The sequence below is a fragment of the Tamandua tetradactyla genome, chromosome 13 (assembly GCF_023851605.1).
Source record: "Tamandua tetradactyla isolate mTamTet1 chromosome 13, mTamTet1.pri, whole genome shotgun sequence".
Taxonomy (NCBI): domain Eukaryota; kingdom Metazoa; phylum Chordata; class Mammalia; order Pilosa; family Myrmecophagidae; genus Tamandua; species Tamandua tetradactyla.
In genome coordinates this window covers 29,029,578-29,056,271 of record NC_135339.1, presented here as the reverse complement: position 1 = coordinate 29,056,271, position 26,694 = coordinate 29,029,578, and the positions used below count along the sequence as shown (strand labels likewise).

Below are 26,694 nucleotides of genomic sequence, written 5' to 3'. Positions count from 1 at the left end.
TCTCCAGCATGGCAGGCAAGAGTTCTGTCACTGAGCCACCGTCCCACCGCCCCACAGTTCTTTTTTTTTATTATTATTTTTCTGGGTTTTGTCCTGATTTTTAGTTATTATACATGAATGCAACAAGAAAGGAAACACGTTTTTAGACACATTAAAATCATTTTCAATCATATCACCCTACATGTGAATTGACTTCACTTTTTTTCCTCAGATCATGTGCTTGCCCATATAAATTCATAATTCGCATACACATAACATGACATTAGGTAGCCTACTATACTTTTCTGAATATTTTTCTTTATTTCCGCATAGCTTACTGAGTCTTTTTAATGGATGCAGAATATCCCATTATTCCATCAGGTACTCACATCTCAATTTAAATGATTTAATCTCACTCCTCATGAATCCCTCATTCTCTGAATAAGAATCATAACCAAAAGAAGAAACCACCTCTTCTTTGTTACTGGTTACCTACATTTTAAATACATTCATAGATAGAACCAAAACTCCATTAAGTAATTAGCCAGGAAGCAGTATTAAATCCCCATTTATATCTCCATTCTTCTATTTCTAAGTGAGGATTGAATGGACTAATATGTCAGTTTGCTAAAGGCAACCCTGTTTACATTTCCCTTTAGGCAGAAAACACTTCATCAGCCTAGCAGCATCTCAGCGCAGCGTCTTCAGGCTGTCAGCGTGCCCTCTAAGACAACAGCAGCTCCTCCCCGGATGTCAACGCGCCCGTCCGGGCGCAGTGAAATCGCCAGCTCACCTCCTCGGCAGGAACACTGAAAGGCTAAAGCAGAGACAAAACAAGTCACAAATTAAGATCATTTTCTCCCTTTTAAATTACCAGAACATAGTGAGATTTCTTATTACAAGCCTTAGAGTCCTCCAAGGTCAGTTCTAAGAATAAATTCCTTCATTCGCCCTGGGAACTGCCTGCCCCACCGCCATTCTCCTGAGGACCGACAGGCCACAGGCAATTTTTTTTTTTAAATACCAAAAAAAAACACCAAACAAGTGCAGACATTCTTATTTTGATCATTCCGTTCTATTGATTTACAAAATACACAGTTTCACATCTTCTTTTCCTGAATCCATTCCTGGGCCACTTCCTTGACCTCTTCCTGTTCTGCCCTGGACACATCTCGCCCTCAGCAGCTTCCTAGGAGTAAGCAAGGATGTGGGAAAACATAGAGGCGTGGACTTAGAAGTCTGAGAAGATGAAGAAAGAGTCTGGGCCGTCTTGAGAAGGCCTCGTCTTCCCAGCTCTGAATATGGCCACTGCCATTTACCTGGCTGTAGATGTGGCACATGAAAGGACAGAGGATGGTCCTTCCCTCATAGCCTACACTACCATGCAGCACACGTGCCGGGCAAATGAAAGACACACGGCTCCTATCTTCCTGGAACTCAGTATCTAGAGGAATAAGGAGACTTCTCCAGGAAAGAGAACAGCCACCCTACTAATCCAAACACAGTCACGGAGGCCTAGCCCTCCCTGTACTACGTGTGGTCTCCACCCTTTAGAGTCATGCTCCTACTTTGATAATCAGGGCAGTAGCCACCATTTGACTATGATCTTTTTTCAGTGGCCCTAAGCAATATATTAATCACTAGGGGACTTGGATTACAATACCAGCAAGGATTCTTGGTGGTCACCGGGTCTCAACCTATCACATTATGAATAACCTCTCTGGGCCAAAGTCACACAGCTAGTTAATTTCATTCAACATCTACTGGGCAGTCACTGCATTAGAAGGATCTGTGTATTGGGGGACGTGAACATAGAGGTTGTTTGGAGTGGAGGAGGTTTTGGATAGAGGGTTAAGGATAAAGGAATTAAAAAACCTTTTATGTCCATATGGGTAAGACATAATATTTCATTACATTTAAGTGAATAGTAAATATGAGAAGGAGCACCAGATTAGAATCAGGCAAATAAAGAAGAAATGGGAAAAGGTCTGTCCTACCATGCATCTCCTTCTTCCCAAGCTGTTGAGACCAGTAGCTGCTGAGAACAGTATGTGCAGATCCTTAAATGAAGCAAAAAGTCATGAGACGAGCCCAAAGAACACAGGTGATGGCATTGTGATAAATTTATAAGCAATTACAATCAACAATGCAAAATAATTCCAGTTTGACTAAACCTTAGATGAACTGATGATTATGTCAGCCATAGCCACAGCAAAGTATGAATTATGACTGGAGATAGAAAGGGGGGCATTAAATTTATGGATAAGGGCCTCCAACTCATGTATCCAATATGTTTTACAACTTTCTGAAGGTTGAATTAAACTGGTAAACAAGATTAATCTTTGTTTAGATGTAACAAGATAAGCCTTCCTACATCTTTCAAGGGCAAAAATATCTCCTTCCTTGTAGAGAGTATATGCAAAGAAAGGTCAGAAGTCTGACAAAAGGTCAAATTTTTCACCAAGCTAATATTCCTGGGCTTTTGGTGCCAGAAGAATTTTTCTTATAGTGAAGTATTTTTTCACACAATTGTACAGAGAATAGATATTAAAATGAAGAAATGAAATATAAAGTAATAAATGATAGAAAAGTCTTTAGTAAATTTGAGGTTTACTCATTTTTATTTTGCAAGGGCAGGCACAGGGAACCAAACCCAGGTCTCAGGCATGGCAGGCAAGAACTCTGCCACTGTGCCACCATTGCCTGCCGAGGCTTACCCTTGTGAAGCTTAAGGAGGTAGCAGAGAAGCTTAGCCTACCTATAGGTATGCCTAAGAGTTACTTCTGAACCTCTTTTGTTGCTCAGATGTGGCCTCACTCTCCCTAAGCCCAACTCTGCAAGTGAAATCATTGCCCTCCCCACTATGTAGGACATGACATCCAGGGGTGAAAGCCTCCCTGGTGGTGTGGGAGATGACTCCCAGGGATGAGTCCATTCTTGGCACCATGGGATCAACAAATCCATCCTGACCAAAAAGCAGAAAAGAAGTGTAACTAATAAAGTATTAGTGGCTGAGAAAGTTCAAATAGAGTCGAGAGGCTACTCTGGAGGTCACTCTTACACGAGTTTCAGTTAGACATTGCTACCTATCGTAGCTTGCCAAATCCCAACCAAAACCATTCCTGCCAATCCTAAAGAACACCTATGGCAATATATAAGATTCTACAAAGGTTCCATGCACTAGGGGAACCTTCCAGAAACCTACAACCTCCAGATGGGTCCCTGGTCTAGATAAGTCCTGAAACCTAGAGGGCCCAGCCTCTCCAGAACATCAGCTAGTTCCATCTCCCTATGCCATATTCTGACAGCCCCTTCCAATATGAAAAAGTTAGAATGGCCACAGCCCAAAAACCCCTAAAGAATGGGATAGAAAGATCAAAGGTGATGATGGAGTTATACAGAGAAGGTAGGGTTTAATGAATGAATATGATTGCTGAATTATTAAATATTTCTTTTAGTCTCCAGTATCTTAGAGCTGCTAGAAGTAAAACTAAAAATTGTGGAATTGTAACCCACACTGAACTCTGAAATATGTTCTACAACTAATTGTTGTGCTGTGCTTTGAAATTTATTGCTTTCTTTTGTATATATGTTATTTTTCACAAAAAAGTCGATTGTGATGATAAAAAAAAATTTTTTTTTGTAGCCTCCTGTATTCTGCAGCAGCTGGAAAGAAAAATCTGAGAGGATCATATGGTAGCCCATGACAAACTCTGGGATCTGTCCTGTAACTACTTGTTGAAGAGTACTTTGAAAACTATTGCTTTTTTTTCTTTCTTTGCTTTTTATATATGTTATATTTTACGATTTAAAAAAAGTTTAAAAAAAAAAAAGCCTTTGGGAGAGAAAAGGATGGGGAGGAAAAGGCCTCTCCTCCAGTATTCCCAGCTCTGGCCCAGTTTTAAAACTGTAGGTCCTGGGTAGGCCATGGTGGCTCAGTAGGTAGAGTTTTCACCTTCCATGCTGGAGACCCAGGTTCGATTCTCAGCACCTGCCCATGCAAAACAAACAAACAAACAAAAAAATGCAACAAAAAAACTGTAGGTCCTGTATCCCAAGAAATTCTTCTGTTCCAAGAAAACCAGAATGGTTGGTCACTGCTGTTCAAAGACCTTCATGCTGAATAGGAAAAAAAAACCTTGCCCTCCATGCCAATTAAAATCTTTATGAAGCAGCTTTGTGTGTGCAAATCGGCTCAGAACTTCCCTTTCATGGGAGAAGGTTGAGTTGGACTATTTTAATGTCATTGGGCATTTTCCTGAATCTTTGAAAGTGCCTGCTTGCTGAGCTTTGCATTTCCTTTGTTTTGTTCCTCAGAGAATAAGTTCCTGATGTCATTCCAGCCCCTGCCACCTGACCAAATGTGAGTCTCAAAGCCTCTGTCCCTGATTTCATCAAGCATTTCTGCCTTCGGTGCTCAAAGCGGGTGTAAGCAGGAGGTGTGGCATTTCTATCCATCTCTGATATCCCTCTACTTTGAACTGGTGGTGGAAGATCCCAAAGCCCTACCTACCCAAGCCCATCCCACCCCACTTTGGGCACAGGCCTGGAAAAGGAAGAGGAGAGGAAAAGAAACACTATTCCTGTTCCTGTTTCCCCATCTGCAGTCCAGGAGTTTATCCTTCAAACACCAAACATTATCCAGATGTCAAAGAGGCCACCTCGTGCCATGATAATGGCAGGCTTGTCCCTGAAAGTGAAGAAAGTTGTGGGAATCTCTTGGGACATCAGTCTCTGAATTTGGAAACTGAAGACCTGGAAGTATTGGCTCAGGGAGCCAGTTTTGTTATCATTAAAATAGCTTCTAGTTGGTGAGCACTTACCACGTGCCAGGCACTGAGCTAAGGGTTTTTGCATGCATGGTGTTCTTATAACCCTATGAGGTATTAGCCACATGTTGCAACTGAGATTAAAAAGTTAAGTCAGTCGCCCAAGGTCAAGAGTTAGTATGCAAACCTGTGCTGTCAGACTTCAAAGTTTAACCCTGCTATACTGCCTCCTTCTATTTTGCGTTTTTCACATGCAATTTCAGTGAAGGAGGTGGGAAAGTGGGCTGATAGAGATAGGAAGGCAGCTCAAAATCCAAACAACCTGAAAGGTCACAGGAATGGTTACTGAAATGGCTATTTGTTACCCCTTCCTCCACCGTTTAGCCCTCTTCTGGGCCCAAGTTAAAAAAAACAGTACCTGTAACAGGGTCTTCAGCCACACCAACCCATGGCGCAAAGTATCTGGAGTAAAAGTCAAAAGCTGGCGTCTGCCCACCAGACTCTCCTTTAAGGGTGAGAATGAGCCCTTTCACCTTCCCTGTGTTTTCAACTTGCAGCAGATTCTCCGTGTTCACCTTGAGGTTCTCCAGAAACGACCTTGTGCATAAATGGGATGGATTATAAAAAACCATTTCAAGATCACCCACTATAGTGAACTACTCAGCCTGTAAACTAGGTCAGCTTGCAGATTGCCCCAAACACCTCAGCAACATGGGAGGGAAGTGGAAATATCTTCCTACTGGAGAAAGAAATTTTCTGGCTTAATAAATTATGGTTTGATTGTATACAGCAGAGCCAAACCAAGTCAGCGCTATATACAGCTCAGTCCTCTCCAAAGTGCTTATGAGACCAGAAGTCCTTTTACCTGTTGTAAGTATCACTGAGCCGGACAAGGAGCTTTCGGGTATCTGGAGAATAACAGATGTCCTGGACCAGTGTGTCACCAATTGCAGTCTACGGAGACAACAAAAATTCCTCAGGAGCATTCTACATGGCAAGGGCTTGGGGCTAGCAGTTTACCCGGAAGTGGGGACTGGAGTATTTGTCTTGATGATGCTTTGCTTGGCAACCACACTGCTTTCACTGGGACTGCGTGTTATAGTCAATAACATGGCAGCATTCTCTACAGATTCCTTAATTCGCCCTTTACCTAAGGCTGCACATAATCTTGCTCGTATCCAATAACATTATTTGTTTGTTTGGGAGATTGCTTGGGATGCTGAGGAAGATTACGAGGGAACAAAAGCCCCCCACTCCTTCCCCTGGCACCATAGCAGCTGCCAGGCACAGCAGATGATTGTTCCATGGTTGCTGTATATCAGCCATTATTCGGTGGCTTCAGGTCCTCTAATTCTCTTTAAGAACCAAGATGCCCCAGTTCCCATGACTAAGACTCCCTCTGCCTTAACCAGTGCTTGGGCTGCCCACTTCAGTGACCATGGCTGACCAATGACCCTTCCCCTTTAAAAGGGAATTCCTGCAACTAGATTATTGCTTTCCAGGGTCTTTCAGTCTCTCTAACCCTGCCCTTCTCTTTGGGGATTCTTCTGTTGATTTTGAAGTATAATTCTCAGCTGGAAATCTTATTGCCAGTTCCTAGGGAGGAACACAAAATGACAACACATACAATAAATAACCTTTTAATATCCCCATCTTACAAATGCTGACCCCTAGGCTTAGAGAGATTAGATAAATTTTTTCTATCATGAACAAAATCCTCTATTGTTGAGAAATGAGTCACATCCCCCACTGAAAACATTGTTCAGGTCCCAACCACGGGTCTTGTGGTGTGGACCCACTGCAAACAGGACAGCTTGAAGACGTTGCTCCAGCTAAGGTGTGCCCAAAGTGGACAAGGGTGGGCCTTAATCGGATATGGCTGAAGTCTTTATAAGCAAAGGAAACTGGACATGGAATGAGGAGCCATGGGCAGCAACCAGAAGGTGAAAGTCAATACCATTCAAATCAAATGGCACCAAATCTTCACGTTCAAATAACACACGGCCTTTACACGTATTCAGGTTTCTTCCTTTAACTAACCTTAATCAAGTCCTCTATTTCATGCAAGTCCTAGACGGGGTGGGAAGAAAACAAAACCATTTTAAAGCAGGCAAGTTATCGGTTGTGTACAGTTTATGGTAATAATTCAACAGAGCTGACCTGAGGGTGGGCTGGATAAAGCGGCAGGTCCAGGATGATACCATCTGCTGCTCTTCTGGCTTTTAGTTCCCCACTCAGAGTGACAAAGGTTAGAGTGCTGTTCATGTTTTCTGGCCAAGAAAGAGTCTTATTTTATCAATTGGACACTTGTTTAAAAAGGAATCAATAAATAGGAAAATAAATTTTGTTCTACATTTGCCTGTTTTGATCACCGTTTCATTGTCTTAGATTCTCCGGCAGGGCTTTCCTGTCCTGTGATGGAGGCCCAGCTTTGGGCTCTGGAGACAGAGTGAAGAAAAACCTCCACTGGATTCTAACTTGAGGACCAAGGACATCACTTATGGTACTTGGCATTATAATGCAAGACTTCAAATCCCAGCTCTTTATTGCTTATTCTGTACTAATTGTGCCCTTGAGAGTAAGTTATTTAACCTATTTGAGCCTCCCTTTCCCCATCTGGTCAATGGAGTATCAAGGCCTCACCCTCTGCCTCAGTTTGGAACTACTTTGCTTAAAGGGCCTTCCCAGCTCCAGGGTGCCCTGTGGAATAGGCCTAGAGCTTTCTTATCGCAGCTTCTTTGCAATTCAACTTCCCTCTCTGCCCAATCCTGCTTTCTTCACTCCCCTACCAGCCCTGAGTCCAAGAATACTGCCCCTGAAACTTTCCACAGACAAATGTATCAGAGTTTGCTTCCTGGGGGAATCTGGCCTATAACACCTTCCCTGATTACCGCTATCTAAAATAACTCTCTGAAGAACCTCTTTTCCAACTTCCAATCCCCTAATTACTGTCTGTTAATTTCCTTGATTAAATTTCTGTTTGGGGCCCCCCCTCTGGTTCATGGCTGCTTCCATCCACCCCTATACACACACACACACCTTTAAGGGCATTTTCATGCATCTCTCCTATGTCCACATTCCCACAATCTTTACTTATTAAGCCAAATGTAGCCGGAAATGACACAATTAAATTGCTGCAACCCCTCATCACAAGGTGCATGTATATAGTAGGATCCCATGGAATCTTTAAAGGTAAAAATAAAGAATCTCTTCCTGTAAACTTTCAGTGCAGGTGGGGACATATGAAGGGCAGTGTACCTTTTAGTTCTCTGATATCACATCAGGTAAGATGCCTGTTCTGTTGATCTGAGCTCCCCTGCTGTGTTCGTCACAGAGATCAGAAATTACTATTTGAAATAAAATGGCATTCTAGGGGACCAAGGCCATGGCTTTTCAATGATGCCTGGTCACATTCAAAGAAGCAAAAGTGTTATTGAATGTTGCTGCTTTTGTTTCTGCATCATGAACTACAAGAAATAAACTTTGCAATGTCTTATACCACTCCCTTCTGTTCATCAGGAAGAGTGTGTGAAAAAAAATTTTTGCATATATCACTTTTATTACATCCTAGTTTGAAAATATAAAGACATTTTAAAATAGGTTACAAAACAGTATGTATACTATATTCATTTATTCTACAAACATTTATTCATCATCTACTATATATCAAATACTGGTTGAGGCTTATTATATACTGCAGGATCCATTCCCCCCCCCAAAGCTAAGCATTAAAAAGAAGCAAAATATTATTAGGTCTTATTTCTGGGGGTGGGGGAATTGTGGTTAGATTTTATTATACCTTTTTTTAATTGTGAAAAATAATATATATCAAAAAAGCAATAAATTTCAAAGCACACTGCAATAATTAGTTATAGAACAGATTTCAGAGTTTGTAGAGGTTACAGTTCCATAATTTTAGGTTTTTACTTCTAGCTGCTCCAAGACACTGAAGACTAAAAGAAATATCAATATGATGATTCAGCAGTCATATTCATTTGTTAAATCCTATCTTCTCTATTATAACACCACCTTCTCCTTTGATTTTTCTCCCAATCTTTAGGGGTATTTGGGCTATGCCTATTATAACTTTTTCATGTTGGAAAGGAGAGTCAATAACATGGGATGGGGGATGGGACTGGTTGATATTCTAGAGAGGCTGGCCTCTCTGGATTTAAGGTCTTTTCTGGCCTAAGAACCCATCTGGAGGTTGCAGTTTTCTGGAAAGTAATCATAGTGCATGGAACATTTGTAGAATCTCAGATAGAACCCTAGGTATTCTTTAGGGTTGGCAGGAATGGTTTTGGTTGAGGGTTGGCAAACCATGGTAAATAGTAATACTTAGCTGAAGCTTGTGTAAGGTTAGCCTCCAGAATAGCCTCTTGACTCTGTTGGAACTCTCTCAGCCTCTGATACCTTGTTTTGTTACAATTCTTTTCCCCTTTTTTGGTCAGGAAAACATTGTTGATCCCATGATGCCAGGACAAGGCTCATCCCTAGAATTATATCCTATGTTGCCAAGGAGATTTTCACCCCTGGATGTCATGTCCCACGTAGATGGGAAGGTAATTTTATTTGCAGAGTTGGGCTCAGAGAGAGAGAGAGAGAGGCCACATCTGAGCAACAAACAAGGTCCTCTGGCAGTAACTCTTAGGCACAATTATAGGTAAGCTTAGCTTCTCTGCTACAGAAATAATATTCACAAGAGCAAGTCTCAAGATCAAGGGCTTGGCTCTCGGGTGATTGCTTCCAAGATGACAAAGAAAGGAAGGAAAGGTCGTTTCAAAAAGGGCCACGGCCATGTGTGGCCTATTTGCTGTAGGAACTGCAAGTGCTGAGTACCAAAGGATAAGGCCACTAAGAAGTTCATCATCCAAAACATGACAGAGGCCGCAGCCATCAGGACATTTCTGAAGCAAGTGTCTTTGATGGCTATTTGCTTCCTAAGCTGTGTGTGAAACTACATCACTGTGGAAGCAGTGTCGTTCACAGCAAGGTCGCCAGATACTGATCTCAGGAGGCCTGGAAGAGCAGGACACCCCACCTCAATTTAGGACTGCGGGTGCTGCCCCACAACCTCCACCAAAGCCCATGCAAGGAGCTGAGTCCATAAAGACTGAAGGAAAACTACTCTCTGGCAAGAATATAATATGGAAACTAAACTTAAAAAAAAAAAAAGATCAAGAGCTTGGCCTATTGACTTGGGAGTCCCTAGTGTTTAAAAGAGTATCAAGGCTGTCCTAGGTTGGAAATACTTTTTCTCCCTTCCCTCAAGCGACCTCACCAATACTTTTTAATTATCTGCCCAATATACTCTGGGATGTATCCTGGCATTGCAGTAAGCTATACAGAGTTACAAGCCCTCATTCCCATTCTGGGCTCCATATATTTGATTTGTTTTAATGAACTATCCGGACAGGTTGAATTAGATTGTGTGCTACAGAAACTTTAGGTTTTAGACAAAATAAAGCCCTCTTCTTTTGGTCTCATATAGTTGATGAAATTCTAAAATACAGACACTATCATTCTTTACTCTGTATTCTGATTTACTTTAGTCCCAACATTTTAAAAAATATTAGTTATTTGCTAAGTCACAGGTTCAAAAAAGAAAACCACCTTACTTATTTTGTGAAACAGCACAGCTGCAGAAGCCAGGGTAGCATGGCCACAGAGAGGCACCTCAGTTGTTGGCGTAAACCACCTTAGTCCAAAACAGGAACCTTCAGAAGAGGAAAAACCAGAGGCAGTGGACATAATTCCCATGCAGGTAGGTAGCAAACTTTTCATTTTATTATTCTTTCCTAAATATTTAATCATCATGATCAGTAGCTGAAATATGTTGTAGAATGAGGAGAGAGGGCTAGGCAAACACTTTAAGGTTCACAGTGCTAGACCTGGAGCTGAAACATTCAAATTAATCAAGTCCTTCCCCCAGAAGAACTGAAAACCAGATCATAATCTCACATCTACAAGTAAATAATAAATGGGCTTTTTCCTTACATATTATTCTCCCACCTATAAAAGAAGCTTCTGGTGATATTAAAGAATGTAAAAAAAATGCATATTTACTTTGCGCAAAGCTGTCTGTTGGGTATAGTTTTCGGATAAAAGCAGTTTCAGAGAGGTTCATTTCCCTTGCAATTTTCTGATGCATGTCTTCATCCAGTTTCTAAATTAAAAACAAAAGCTTACTGAAACTCCAAAAAACACAAGCTTACTGAAACTCCAAAAAACACAAATCAAACTTTCTTGGAAAGCAACAGCCATTAATTAACAAAGCAATTTTTTTTTATATTGAAAGTTACTTGTTTTAAAAAGGGCCAAGGAATTCATCGTACTTTTATAAAGATTGTTTTTCAGAAATTCATGCTTGCAGCACCCTGTGAAGAAGAGCATTAAAACTCACACAGACACTGAAAAACTGACTGGCCTGGCCTCTGTCTTTTTTGCAGATTATTTGTTTCCTCTGTCATGAAGCATCTATTCTCTTCTAAAAATAGTCTCCACAAATGGAAACACCACAATCTCCCTTTCTGTTGTATATGTTGTATGGACAAGCTGGAGGGCTCTTCCTCCAGATCTTTGCACAATTCTCTCCCTCTTGTGGGTCAGGCCTCAGGCCAGAGGTCACCTCCTCTGAGCTCTCCATCCAAAGCTGCTGTTTCCTCCCCAGCACTTAGACCACCTGAAATTACCTTTACTCTCTACCCCACCTTCCCAACCTCTAGATTCTCAGCTCTGTGAGGGCACAGACTATGCTGTCCTGCTTTGTCCCCAGCCTGGAACAATACCTGGTATCCATCCAAGGTTGGCAGGAGCTCAATATACATGTGCCAAGTGAGTAAATTTAATTCATTATTTTATTTAATCCTGTGGTAGATTCAGTTGTACACACCAGAAAAAAAACAGTTTCTTATGTATTAATCCACATTCCTGAATGTCTGAACCCACGGTAAATAAGACCTCTTGAGATATTATTTTTTAGTTAAGGTATAGTCCAACTTAATCCAGATTACTAGAGGTCTTAAGAGGACCCATAAGTCACAAATGTGAGAAAGGAGGGGGCATTGCCATGTGACAAGAAAGCTAAGGAACTCCAAGGATTGGGGGCAGCCAGCACCAGAATGCCAGAGTCTTCAGGGAGAAAACAAGCCGTGCTGACCTCTAGATTTTGGACTTCTCCTAGCCTCAGAACTATGAGCCAATAAAGTCCCTTTGTTTAAACAACACATTATTGTGGTATTTGTGGTCACTTCTGTTCTATTAAATCAGGAACTGAACTGTCAAATCTTTGATAGTTTAGCATTCTGTGAGCCCAAGTAAAGACAATCCTGGCAAATTAAGACAATCCTCATTTTCAAAATATCCTCAAGATGAATATTTTTATTCCCCTACAGATAAAGAAATTAAATTCAGAGAGGTCAGGTAATCACAGTATATTTAATAAAATCATGATGTGCCTAATAAATGGCACAGTGATTAAGAATTTTTGTGAATGTGGAAAAATGGTAACAACTGGTGAATCTAGAGGAAAGGTATATATGGGTGTTCATTATACCATTCTTAAAATTTTTCTGTAAGTTTTCAGCCTTTCAAAATAAACTGTTAAAATAATGTGGGCTTTGGTTCAGACCCCACTAGCAGTACAAAAGTGGGCAAATCATTCAATCTCATGGCGCCTCAGTTTCCACACCTTTAAAATGGAGACAACAGTAAAGTCAAGGTTATTGTGAAGATTTCATGCACACAAACACACACATACACTCACTCCACTTAACTCAAGGGAAAAAATGGATCTGAAACATGAGTTTTCCTTTTGAGAATGAAAATAAATTTTTTAATCAACAAAATGCCCATTAGTTAGGTTTTTGCATTCTAAAGGAGTCTCAAGACAAATGCATTTTTGATTTGGACAAAGTTACTATTCTCAAATCCCTTGATGCCTAGGAGAGGATAATCATAATTTTTTTTTTAATTTTTTTTATTAATCAAAAAAAAGAAAAGAAATTAACACAACATTTAGAAATCATTCCATTCTACAAATGCACTCAGTAATTCTTAGTATCATCACATAGATGTATGATCATTTCTTAGTACATTTGCATCGATTTAGGAAAAGAACTAGCAAAAGAGCAGAAAAAGATATAGAATGTTAATACAGAGAAGAGAATTAAAATAATAATACTAATAATATATATATATATATAAAAAGGAAAAAGAAAAAAAACAAAAACAAAAGATACAAACACACAAACGAACAAACAAAAAAACCATATTTCAGGTGCAGCTTCATTCAGTGTTCCAACCTAGTTACATTACACTTAGGTATTATTGTGCTGTCCATTTTTGAGTTTTTGTATCTAGTCCTGTTGCACAGTCTGTATCCCTTCAGCTCCAATTACCCATTATCTTACCCTGTTTCTAACTCCTGCTGGTCTCTGTTGCCAATGATATATTCCAAGCTGATTCTCGAATGTCGGTTCACATCAGTGGGACCTTACAGTATTTGTCCTTTAGTTTTGGGCTAGACTCACTCAGCATAATGTTCTCTAGGTCCATCCATGTTATTACATGCTTCATAAGTTTAGTCTGTCTTAAAGCTGCATAATATTCCATCGTAGGTATACGCCACAGTTTGTTTAGCCACTCGTCTGTTGATGAACATTTTGGCTGTTTCCATCTCTTTGCAATTGTAGATAATGCTGCTATAAACACTGGTGTGCAAATGTCCGTCTGTGTCTTTGCCCTTAAGTCCTTTGAGTAGATACCTAGCAGTGGTATTGCTGGGTTGTAATCCATTCTGCCATTCTATGTCTTTTGATTGGGAAATTCAGTCCATTAACTTTTAGTATTATTACTGTTTGGATAATATTTTCCTCTACCATTTTGGCTTTTGTATTATATATATCATATCTGATTTTCCTTCTTTCTACACTTTACTCCATACCTCTCTCTTCTGTCTTTTCGTATCTGACTCTAGTGCTCCCTTTAGTATTTCTTGCAGAGCTGGTCTCTTGGTCACAAATTCTCTCAGTGACTTTTTGTCTATAAATGTTTTAATTTCTCCTTCATTTTTGAAGGACAATTTTGCTGGATATAGGAGTCTTGTTTGGCAGTTTTTCTCTTTTAGTAATTTAAATATATCATCCCACTGTCTTCTAGCTTCCATGGTTTCTGCTGAGAAATCTACACATAGTCTTATTGGGTTTCCCTTGTATGTGACAGATTGTTTTTCTCTTGCTGCTTTCAAGATCCTCTCTTTCTCTTTGACCTCTGACATTCTAACTAGTAAGTGTCTTGGAGAACGCCTATTTGGGTCTATTCTCTTTGGGGTGCGCTGCACTTCTTGGATCTGTAAATTTAGGTCTTTCATAAGAGTTGGGAAATTTTCAGTGATAATTTCTTCCATTAGTTTTTCTCCTCCTTTTCCCTTCTCTTCTCCCTCTGGGACACCCACAACACGTATATTTGTGTGCTTCATATTGTCATTCAGTTCCCTGATCCCCTGCTCAAGTTTTTCCATTCTTTTCCCTATAGTTTCTGTTTCTTTTTGGAATTCAGATGTTCCATCCTCCAGTTCACTAATTGTAGCTTCTGTCTCTTTAGATCTACCATTGTAGGTATCCATTGTTTTTTCCATTTTTTCTTCTTTGTCCTTCACTCCCATAAGTTCTGTGATTTGTTTTTTCAGATTTTCTATTTCTTCTTTTTGTTCAGCCCATGTCTTCTTCATGTCCTCCCTCAATTTATTGATTTGGTTTTTGAAGAGTTTTTCCATTTCTGTTCGTATATTCAGCATTAGTTGTCTCAGCTCCTGTATCTCATTTGAGCTATTGGTTTGTTCCTTTGACTGGGCCATATCTTCAATTTTCCGAGCGTCATCCATTATTTTCTGCTGGTGTCTGGGCATTTGATCAGATTTCCCTGGGTGTGGGACCCAGCTGGTTGAAAGCTTTTTCTGTGAAATCTCTGGGCTCTGTTTTTCTTTTCCTGCCCAGTAGGTGGCGCTCGTGGCGCTTGTCTGTCTGCACGGCAGTCAGCCCGGGAAACGGCGCGTGGAGGCGGGGGTCGCTGGCCGCCGCGGCTTGGGAGAGTGCCGGTCCTAATTGCCCAGCTGGCCCGAGACGCCAAGCGTGACGGGAGGGCCCCGCTATCCAACGTTCCCAGTCAGACCGGGGAGCCACGTGCATGGAGGGGACCCCAGTCGCCAGCCGCCCCGGCCGGGAAAACGTGCGCCCCTCGGGTATCTCACCGCAGCAGATTCTCCCTGCCCGTTCAGCTGTTCCAGAATGGGGTACGCTGTCTTTTTGGTCTCTGTGGTGACTCCGGGAGCTGTTTCGTATTGTTTCTGTTTCTTTAGTTGCTTTTCTGGAGGAGGAACTAAGACCCGCGCGTCTTACTAAGCCGCCATCTTCTCCGGAAGTCCCGATAATCATAATTTTGTAATAATAAATTCATAATTCAGTTCCCTGAGTTGTGCAAGTTAAACACTCTTTTTTTTTTATACCCAACTATGTGATGATAATTTGAGCCATTGATTCTATACTTTGGATGGTGTATGAAGATATCAATAGAAATATTTTAAAAAGAAATAAGCTTTGGAGTTGGTTAGAATTTGGGGTATAAATTGAATTTATCATCCAATCTGGTATACCTTTTTGTTTTGTTTTTTTTTGGCATGGGTAGGCTTCGAACCCGGGTCTCCAGCACAGCAGGCAAGAATTCTGCCACTGAGCCACTGTTGCCCGCCCAATGATAGCCCATTGTTTACAAGAGAGTTTCACTGTGTTGAACAGTCTTATGTTTAATCTTTTAATTTTTTATTCTAATAATATATGTATGACTTAAATTTCCCCTTTTTTACCACATTCACATATTTAAGTGTTCTGATCCTATTTATTCTTCCTAGTGTTATAGTAAGTATTAAATGTAAGATAGTGCATGTAAAGTACTTCAAACAATGGCTGGCACCTAGTTCAGTAAAGGGTAGTTGCTATTGTTGATGCTTTATTGTTATTATTATTATTATTATTATTTTGCATGGGCAGGCCCTGGGAATTGAACCTGGGTCTCTGGCATGGCAGGCGAGAATTCTGCCACTGAACCAGTGTGCACTGCCTTGTAATTATTTTTATAACGCTAACTAGAGTAATAGGTATCTTATAAATAGCACGGGATGAACACAGGTGATTTATTTAGATATAAGTAGTCTCTTTGCATTAAATCTGGAGTTAAGAAAAGAGCCAAAGCTATTTGTTGCAGGCTTGCAGTGATTCTGAGATTCAAAGTGAAGCTGCTTTTTTTCTTATTTTAATTTTTTCATCAAAATAAGAGATGTATATAGTTTAAGTAGTACTTTAGTGCTTGTAATGAAAGATAGTATCATGTACTGCCCTTCTCCAGCACTAATTCTTTTTCTGGGGGGTGGGGTTGGGTGGATGGTCTGGGAATCGAACCCAGGTCTCCTACATGGAAGGCAGGCATACTAACCACTGAACTACCGGTACAACCCTCCACCACTAATTCTTACCTTCCATAGACAGTTTCATTCTGCTGGCATTTACCTCCACAGCTAAATATCATGCTTTTCCTGTTACTTCTTTATGTTTTTTTCTTAACTATTAGTTATTGACTTACTTCAATGGAAGATGAGGATTTGTATCTAATAATCACTCTCTACCGCACACATAATTTTCTCCCCACCAGACTTTCATTATAGTTATATAAGAAAATTTAGTTAAATCAATTTTTTAAATTATCTTTATATAAATAAGTAATGCTCAGGGCGGGCCACTGTGGCTCAGCAGGCAAAGTTTTCGCCTGCCATGCCGGAGACTCAGGTTCCATTCCCGGTGCCTGCCCATGCAAAAAAATAAATAACTAAACAAGTAATGCTCACAACTAAAAAGTAATTACATGTATTACATAAGGTTTGCAATTCCTTGCGATAATAATTGCTTTATTTTTTCTTTTGCCTAGTTTTCTGTGTACCTCTTATTAATTCAACCTTGATCTTTCTGACAGAACTGTAAAAAGTGCTTTTGTTCCCCTTGCTAATACTCTTTTTGAGGTCCTTTTCTCTTGTATTCCCACCAGGACTAGTTAATGTTGTAAACACTCTTTTATTGATTCAAATGCTTTGAAACAACAAAAGTTATTGTTAATCACTGTTATAAAACAACAATTATTGAGAAAAATCAATCATGATTTTTTAACTATCAGTAGGCATACAAATCCTATCAGGAGAATTTACTGAGCTTTTTTTAAAGGCGCATTGTATTCAAAACCTGTAGAAACTCAGTAATCTTACAGAAAGAGAAATCACTCAATAGAATGATAACATACTTTTTGAAAACCCAAATACAACACAATGGGTTTTTTGTTTTTTACTTAATGTAAAAAACTTGTCTTTCACAAGATTGAATTTCATGATGGCATACAAAATGCTAATCACAGTGTCCAACACAGTGTAAGAACTTGAAAAAGTTAGCTTTTTGATTTGAGTCGCTCAAAGCCCATACTTTACCAGCCACACTACACTGTTCCCCATAATGAAGACTAATTATTATTAGCCTGCTTTTAGGAAAACCAAAATCTAGCAAATAAAAGGGACTCCTGTAAGGTTTCAGAAGGAATGCAGCAATTAATCAATTAACGAGTGCTGTGCTAACAGCTGTGGTTGCTATTCAAAGTACTGTCTGGAGCCCAGCAGCATTGGTACCACTGAGGGAAATCTGTCAGACATGCAGTCTTCAGCCCCATCCCAGACCTTCTGAATCAGAATCTCCATTTTATCAAGAGCTTCCGATGACCCACGTGCACAGTAACGCTTGGGAAGCATTGTGCAAAACACAAGGCCCTGTGTTCAAGGGAGTTCGCGTCGAAGTGGGGAGTGAAGACGGCCACACAACCACGGTGGGCAAAACTAGAGCCGATAATTGAGATACATGGACTGAGATGATAGATACTCTAGGACTTTAAAGATGGGGTCTTAAGGCAGACCCCCAAAAGAGGGCAGACTACCGCGAGTTGGACAGCAAAATGTGGGCAAAGGGCTTTGTATTAGGGAAGCTATTGGGTGAGTCACTTCACTTCTGTTCTCCAATTAAATTAGAGACTGACTGAACCAGCAGATCTTTGACATTTTAGCATCTGTGAGAGGTAGGAATGGAGTAGAATAGGTGTCTGTCACACCCGTGAGTCCCTGTGGGCCTGGGTGAATGAGAAGCCCCTCCTCATTGGAGGGGCTGCTGGAGAGCCCTGGCCGGCAAGGTAACAATGTTAAGAATTGAATTCAAGAACTCCCAAGGCCTGTTAAATGTTCCCTGTGGGATGGAAACAGCCAAAATGTCCATCAACAGAAGAATGGCTAAACAAACTGTGGTATATACATATGATGGAATATTATGCAGCTTTAAGACAGGATAAACTTATGAAGCATGTAATAACATGGATGGACCTAGAGAACATTATGCTGAGTGAGTCCAGCCAAAAACTAAAGGACAAATACTGTATGGTCCCACTGATGTGAACGGACATTCGAGAATAAACTTGGAATATGTCATTGGTAACAGAGTCCAGCAGGAGGTAGAAACAGGGTAAGATAATGGGTAATTGGAGCTGAAGAGATACAGACTGTGCAACAGGATTAGATACAAAAACTCAAAAATGGACAGCACAATAATACCTAATTGTAAAGTAATCATATTAAAACACTGAATGAAGCTGCATCTGAGCTATAGGTTTTGTTTGTTTGTTTGTTTGTTTTTTGTTTGTTTGTTTTTTGTTTTTTTGTTTTTTACTATTATTATTACTTTTATTTCTTTTCTCTATATTAACATTCTATATCTTTGTCTGGTGTGTTGCTAGTTCTTCTAAACCGATGCAAATGTACTAAGAAACGATGATCATGCATCTATGTGATGATGTTAAGAATTACTGATTGCATATGTAGAATGGTATGATTTCTAAATGTTGGGTTAATTTCTTTTTTTTTCCGTTAATTAATAAAAAAATAAATAAATAAATAAATTTTCCCTGTGGAAACTGGTTCACACGTGGGTGCACACACCTCCTGAGAAAAACTGGGAGCCGTTCACGGCCCTGGAGTAGAGGCTGTAATCACAAGCATTGATGGTAACTGAGGGGTGATAAAGAAAAGCCTGTGCTGGTCTTCCTGGATTTGCCTCTTTGGCTGCAGGAACTAGAAGTGGCTGGCAGGCCCTCCTCTATCTGATCTGGCCAAATTCTCTGTCGTTGTCTTTCCTTTCTTCATCTATTGCTTCCTGTGACTTATAGGTCAAGAGTCTTTAAAAGCATGAAAGCATCCCAAATTGCAGCCAAGCTCACCATCTAATAGATTGCTTTGCAAATGGGCTTTTTTGCACACCAGCAAAAATACACACATCACTGCCCACCAGTTCCTTAATCCCCCCTCTCTTGGTGAATTGTACCAAATGCAATTCAAATTTATAAAACTGTAATTGTGTCCCAGGACACTCAAAATGCACCTGCTATTTCTCTGAGGCACCAGAGATAACATGGAAAGTTTAATAGTAGCCACTCCCAAAATGCTCTAAAGACAGTTAGACATTCACTGGATTTCTAGACCAGAACCAAAGGTCAAAATAGAGGTGAATCATGAGAAGGCTAAGGGTGTGGGTAAAGCTTCAACTTTGAGAGCACAGAAATTAAAAAATGAGATTCCATCCGTCCAAAATACTGAATTTTGATTCCAGTGATTTTTCCATTTTACACTACAAGCGTGATTTCAAATGTAACTCATAACAGTTACAAACTAATGATAGCTATTAATTCTCTTGCTTTGATATTATTTCCCTTTGGCAGTCTCATGTGAATGCAATTTCTAAACACAAGTACAAAGTCATGTTTGTTTTGCTAGGTCCCAGGATACTGTGCTGGGACACGGAGGTTCCATATGACTCACAAAAGATTAATGAGAGAAGATGGGAGAGTAAAGTTTTAAAATACTCCCATCTTGTGGCAGCTTAGAAATAGAACAGCCTAAATATGATAGCCCTGCCTTATCTATTTTTGTCCATTTGTTCCTTTGCTGTGGATAGATTCCAGCAAAGGAAAAACACTTGAGGTAGAAAGTTCTAGAACCATCTAGGAAGCAGTGGGAGATTCTGTCTGAGGCACCTGGATCTCTTATTGTAAAGTTAGTTATGTCCACACAGTGCAGCACTAGAACCATAAGACATCGTCAGTTGTTCCCAATGATGCTTATGGATGCCGGGTGTCCCCAGCTCCACCACAGAACTCAACACTCATACTCACTCTGCATACCACCACCAGGGCCCCTCAGGCCAAAGGGACACAAAATCAATGTTTGTTCGTTAACTAGACATCTCAGAAGGGAGTTCCGCTATAATTTGATGGTAATATTTTGATGATCACTCAGCAGAAACCTAGTTACATGCTAAGCAGACTGTGTTAGGAATAAGTTAGAATAGGTTGAAATCTCATGACACCCGTAGTCTAGTGGGAAGACAGGCATTGAAAAAGTGAGGATAAGGGCATGTGTTATCTACAAGGCAGCCCTCAGTGCCGTAGGAACACTCTAGTTTAGTAATGAGGATGGCAGGGAGGCACATGGGCTCTGCTGTCAGGCAGACCTGGGAAGGTATCCTAAGTTAGCCACTAGTAGCGTGTGACATGGGCAAATTACTTTGCCCTCCTCTGTCTCTGTCTCTTCATCTGTAAAATGGGAGCATCGATACAAAACCTACTCTTAGAGTGGTACATTTAGCCCAGTGTTTGGCTGAACTTGCCTAAAGTCTCTGCTTCCAAAGTTGACAGCTACGTTCTAGAAGCCGTTGAGGATACATGGCAGTAGAACTTCCCACATTAACATTTCTTCCTTGAATACCTCAAAGGAATACACTTCAAAACCCTCCCTTCCCCTAGAAGAGCCTTCTCTGTACTCTTCCTCCCTCCTCTGAAGGTGGTACTAAGATGAGAGTTGGAACATCTTACAAACAAACCCAGGAGCATCTGAAACAATGTGATCACATCTAGCCAAGGCATTCTCTCTCTGAGAAGGTATCACGTACTGGAGATTGGCCACTGCACCATAAGCCATTCCACATGAGTTGGATTGCATGCAGGATTGCTATGTGCCTGCTTTTCCTTAAATATCATAGCCCACCAGGCCATAAACGGATTTTGTCATTCTTTAAATTTAGCCAGGAAAACTGGAACAACAAGTAACTCAGGAACTAAAATGAAGCATCTCTCATTAAAAGTTTGGAGCCAATCCTCACTGCTGCTACCAAAAATGATTATTAGTGTTCAAAAGTATGATGCAGATGTGTGAGTTCTACATTTGATCCTAGCATGGTGCCAGCACATGGCAGGTGCCCGGTGAATATCAGCTGAATTGGAATAACTGTGTACCCTGACCACACAACGAAGTTGTTCTTGTGGATAATTTTAACAACAAAACTCAGGAATAAACCACTCTTTGAAAAAGGTATCCTCTGAAGTAATGGTTCTCAACTGGTGATGACTTTGCTTTGGGGGGACCTTTGAAATGTCTGAAGACATTTTTAATTAGCATCACTAGTGCGGGGTTGGGGTGAGAAAGAGTGGGGAGATGGCTGGGGACGCTGCTGAACAGCTTACAAGGAACATGATGGCCCCCAAAACAAAGAATAAGGTGGTCCAAAATGTCAGTATTGCTGAGGATGAGAAACCCTGCTCTGAAACACACGTGCAGGCACACACATATACATACACACACACACCAAACAAAAACCTGAGGCTTTGTTAGAATATGAAGCAGAATATATATAGGCTTCATATATCTATTGATTGTTATTTTCACTAAATATTGAAGCTGGTTTACAGGCTAATAAACAAAGCATTCTCCCCCTGCCCCCATCACTACCCCTGCTCTCTGACCAACAGCCAGTCACGGCCCCTGCAGTTTTTTTACACAGCTGCCATTATAATATATCTGTTTCATTTTTTACATCGTTTCTATACATTTTTCATGTTTCTACATGATCTTTATTGTCAAACTGTTTGTCAGGCATATGACAAATTTTTAAGGTTTAAATTTTTTTTTCAAATATCTCTTGCATATCCATTTAGCCCTTAATCTATTCTTCTTTTCGTCTAACATACAGTGTTATAGGTTGCTCATGTGAAAAGTTTTTAAAACACCACTTGTCTTGAAATGAAACAAAGCTTTAGAATTGTATAGAAACTCTTAAAACTGTTACCCAGAAATTTTTACTTTCTTTTCAGCAGTCTTTTGTCAAGTATTCAAAAGCTCATAGTTCAATTCCCTAGTCTACCGCTGGATAAGGATTGGTTTACATGCCTGTTTACCCATGCACTAGACACGCACTTTGAACACCTCCAAGGAAAGCAAACATATTAATCTTTGTACCTCTGGTCCCTAGCCCAGAGCCTGGCTCATGGTAGACGTCAATAAATATTTGTACAACGTGTTACAACATGCTGTATACCTACTGGATTTTGGTCAGCATTATAAGGTTTAGCGCTTATGAGTCTCTGATATTTTTCTACATTCACTTTTGTTCTTTCTAGGCATTTCAGGTGTTCGCTCTCTCCAGCCATGGGCAAAGAACTCAGGGGCAGAAAACACAGTTTATACATCTATTGTAATTTGTATTGATTATAAATTGGGAAAAACCTCCAGGAGGACAGGATTCTCATATCTAAAGAGTGGGAAAACATGAGGAAGTGGCTTAGCAAACTAATTTTTAAAACCTATTCATTCATTGGTCTTTACTATAGCAATGCAGATATTTGTAAGAACTTTCTATTTGATATTTTGAGAACATTCAGTTTTGACAGCTGATCAAATGGTATCTAAGTTAGCATTTAATATTTAGAATTTAAGAACTTCGCTATCTGGATACATAGATTTTTTTCCCTGTTGCCTTAATTTTAAATTGGTTTATGAAACTTACTGCGCAAACACAGGCTTTACAATGATTATATGGATATTCTATTTAAATATGCCTATGGTTAAGTTAACTAAGATATTCATTGTTGGTGGTCCTGAGTGTATTGGTTGTTTTTTTAAATAAAAAAAATTTAACAACAAAATAAATAAATAAATAAATAAAACCTGTTCACGTGCCCCTGACAGGTCATCAAGTTAGCCTGTTCTCACAGGCCAAGACCCAAACAAGTGAGTTGGAAGACCTGAATGAGCTTTGCATTCTTCCCCAATCAGGGATTTTCTCGTCTTCTTTTTCCTCCTTTCATTAGTACTTAAGTCTATTGCTTTGAACTTTGTTAAGCTCTAAGCTAAAATATTTCTTTCCTAGTCTTTCTAAATACAGAAATAACATGGAATATATATTTTAATGGAGAAATAGATAGGTAGATAGATGATAATGGATGGATGGATGGATGGATGGATGGATGGATGGATGGATGGATGGATGGATAGACAGATATAGATTCTCTAAGTCTGGTGTTCAGTGAATTTACTGGAGGTAAAAGGAGTACGTTGGAAAATAATGCGAATTCTGGTTATCTGGTGACAATTGAGTATATAAATCACTTAAAACTATTTCAAATCTCTTCAAGGATATTACATGGGGACATGAGCAAATCTACTAAGAATCTTGACCTAGCAGTTTTAGTCAATTCCAAATTCCTTGACAAGAAGTTATGTTTGCCAGATTGTTTCTTTAACAAAGCTCACAATTTGGAATCTGGTTGTTAATATCCTCTCACTAATATGCCCAAGCTCTTGAGAGTTAGTACTTGAGAAAGCCTATTAACTTATTTATTATTTTTTGCATTTTGAGGAGGGAGAATGCCACCTACAAGACTGCAAGAAGGATGCCTTGTTAAGGTGAGATGAGGACTTTAAATCACCATTTTACAGCTATGTACTGAGGACTCAATTAACAATATTCACCTAAATCAGTAAAACCTTAGCGATTCTCAACCTTGAATGCACACATATTACTTGAGGAGCTTTAAAATAACAGTGATGCCTGAGTCCCACCTCCAGAGATTCTGATGTAATTGGTCTGAGACACAGTCTGGACTTAGAATTTTTTAAAGCTCCTTAGTGATTTTAATGTGCAGGCCATGATGAGATTCTTTGCACTCGAAGGCAACGTACGCTTTTTGCCCAACTTAATATGACTTGTTTGAGATCAATTTCTTAGTGTCCCTTAAGTAATTCTCGGGTAATCCTCTCTTACACCAGCCAACTGCTCTGAGTGGAACCTTACCTTAGCTTGTTTCCTACTACCCAGGGACCAATACAACGCCCCTAAGGTCAAGGAATATTAAACTATTCTGTTAATATTTATCCTAATAAAAAAAAAAAGTCATTTTAAAAATGAGACTTGTGGCATGACAGTGGCTCAGTGGCAGAATTCTCGCCTGCCGTACTGGAGACCCAGGTTCATTCCCCAGCGCCTGCCCATGCAAAAGTTAAAAAAAAATAAAGGAGACTTGCAGGGAGGGCAACGGTGGCTCGATGGCAGAGTTCTCGCCTGCCATGCCTGAGATCCGGGTTCGATTCCCAGTGCCTGCCCGTGCAAGGAAAAAAAAAAAGAGACTTGCGGTAAGCTAAAGTCACTATATATTAGGGCTTAGTACCTTCCACTTAATTTTATAATTCCTTGCAAAATGTCTCATTTTCTTAGTCCTGAAGAGACTTTCTACTCGTGTGAACTGTAAGTAGAGTTAAAAATATCCAGCTAGAATTGCTTAGACTAAATGTAATAGAAGTCATATCCAATCACATAAAATTCATCTAATCTCATTCTCATGAACATTTGGTGTTAACTAATTCTAGTTCTTCCTTAGATGAATCTTCGTTTCTCTAAACTTAACTGAGGTGCAAGCATTTTCTTCATACTATTTGGTCAAAATCAACTTCGGGATATGAATGTTGCTGATATAATTTACCAAAGAATACAAACCAAAGAAGTAAACAAACAGCTGGGTCTGATTTTTTTTTTTTTTTTAAAAAAAGAACTAATTGGTTCTACAGAATGTAGAATTTCAAATCCAAGTACTTACATTTTCTAGGAGGCAAACAGCAGCAGGATTCCCACGAAATGCTTTTGTTGTAAATGCATCTACTACAAAAACAGGGAGCTTCATTTTTCTTGCAAGTTCTTAAAGTTGTTGGTAGACTTTATGTCTAATTGTTGCAAAAAATAAAAAAGTTAATATTTTACTTGGTGTAGCGAAGCAACTAGCAGTTGCCAGGTATAAAGTCAAGCGATTATTTTTAACACACCTGTATTTAAAGATATGTGGTCCCTAGATATTTTTTAAAGCTTCTAAGTTGAATTTATTTTAACATACTGAGTAAATGGAATCTTTTCAAATACTGTATTGAGTTTTCATACAGTGTATATAACAGCACAATCATATCCTTTCTTAGAGTAGACAAAACTAGTATAGGCTAAGTTTATAATAAAGTGCATAAAATGGCCAAGAGGCAAGGAAATCTGCTATTTACACTCTACTAGTGGAAATCTCTACTATTTCAAATGAACACATTTTTTCCTAATTATTAAAAAGTGCCCATTATAAAAACAATGGAAAATAAGTAAAAAAAAAAACCCACACACAACCATACAAACCGGCAATCATTTATTAATGTTTTGGATATGAATTTCAATCACATTTTTCCCTCTTAGCATTATAGCATGAATAGTTCCTAAGGGCACTAAAAATGCTTTAAAAACATCAGTTTAATAGATTTACAATAGGTTTATGGATATGCTACAAAGTATTTAGCCATTTCCCCTTTAGCGAATATTTAAGTTTCTAATTTTTCACAGGTAAAGATAATGTAGTGATCAAACTAAAAAGTAGATAAATCTACTTCTCTGATTTTTTTTTAATCTATGATAGCTTTCTAAAAGTGAAATCCCTGGGTAAAAATGTGTAGACATTTAAACTTATACACACAATTTACTTTCAGAAAGATTGTATAAATTAAGACATAGTATGAGGGAGTCCTACCATTGCTAATCTGATAAATGAAATATAATATTTTGAGTTTTCATTTGCTTTTGTTGAATTATTCTAACCAAATTGTAAGAACCATGAAGTCAGGACTTGTTTCTCTTCTCTGCTATAATCCCAGCTCCTAGAATTTCTGGAAAGCAATAGGTACATATTGAATTAAGTAAGAAAGTAAATAATAAACTGAGAAAAACGCTAAAACTGGACTTCACACATTGGCTGACAAGTACTTGGGATTTCTCATGATGGTACCCCCTGTGAAACAACATTTCAGATCAGTAGTATTACTGTGTTTGACAGTATATTACGATCTGTTTATGTAATTAGAAATGTTTTAATATATTGCCTTTATTACTTTAGAAAAATGAATAAAGAATAGAAACAAATTAAAGTTCTAATAATTATATTATTTCCATAAATGTAATAGAATTGAGACAAATTTGTAAATCATAGGTGTGCCAAAAGGAGCAAGTTTTTAACTTTATGAACTCATTGGTCCCAGCCATTGGGTACATTTTTAATTGGATGAATAACTATATATTAAAGAGACTGTCTAATTTTTCTATTGGGATCATATATATTCATGTGTTAATTTTTACAATAATATGTTTGCTTAAATATTCCTCTAAATTTTACTTAATTTAATTCATTGCAGAAGAATGAAATCTACAACTAAGTACTTTATCAGGCTACTGGAAATACTGCATTGTTTCTCAAATGAGAACATTTCTTTAAAGAAAAAAAACTTCCAGAGTTTGACAGTTACTGTCATTTGCCAGAACAATAGCCTTTTTCCCATACCTCCCTCTCCCCTGCCACATATACCTTCTCTTTTCCTTAAAAAACTCCAATTTGGCATGTGACCCATTTAGGGAAAGATCACGACAGGGATTCTGGAGAAAATACTTTGTTGTTTTTTTCTTGAAGATGCAGAAGT

The 26,694-nt window shown here is 39.2% G+C and overlaps 1 protein-coding gene and 1 pseudogene across 1 annotated transcript; one reads left to right on the top strand and one right to left on the bottom strand.

The window, feature by feature from the left end:
• Positions 1-57: 57 nt before the first annotated feature.
• Positions 58-24,950, bottom strand: PBLD (phenazine biosynthesis like protein domain containing). Its single transcript, XM_077125117.1, has 9 exons — positions 24,798-24,950; positions 10,815-10,914; positions 10,367-10,465; positions 6,909-7,018; positions 6,789-6,818; positions 5,614-5,702; positions 5,167-5,345; positions 1,977-2,039; positions 58-796 (listed from the first exon to the last, which is right to left on the bottom strand). Exons 1-9 carry the CDS (start codon positions 24,879-24,881, stop codon positions 684-686), a joined length of 867 nt encoding a protein of 288 aa, XP_076981232.1. The 5' UTR covers positions 24,882-24,950; the 3' UTR covers positions 58-683.
• LOC143654524 (small ribosomal subunit protein eS26 pseudogene) lies at positions 9,500-10,169 on the top strand (annotated as a pseudogene).
• Positions 24,951-26,694: the final 1,744 nt, after the last annotated feature.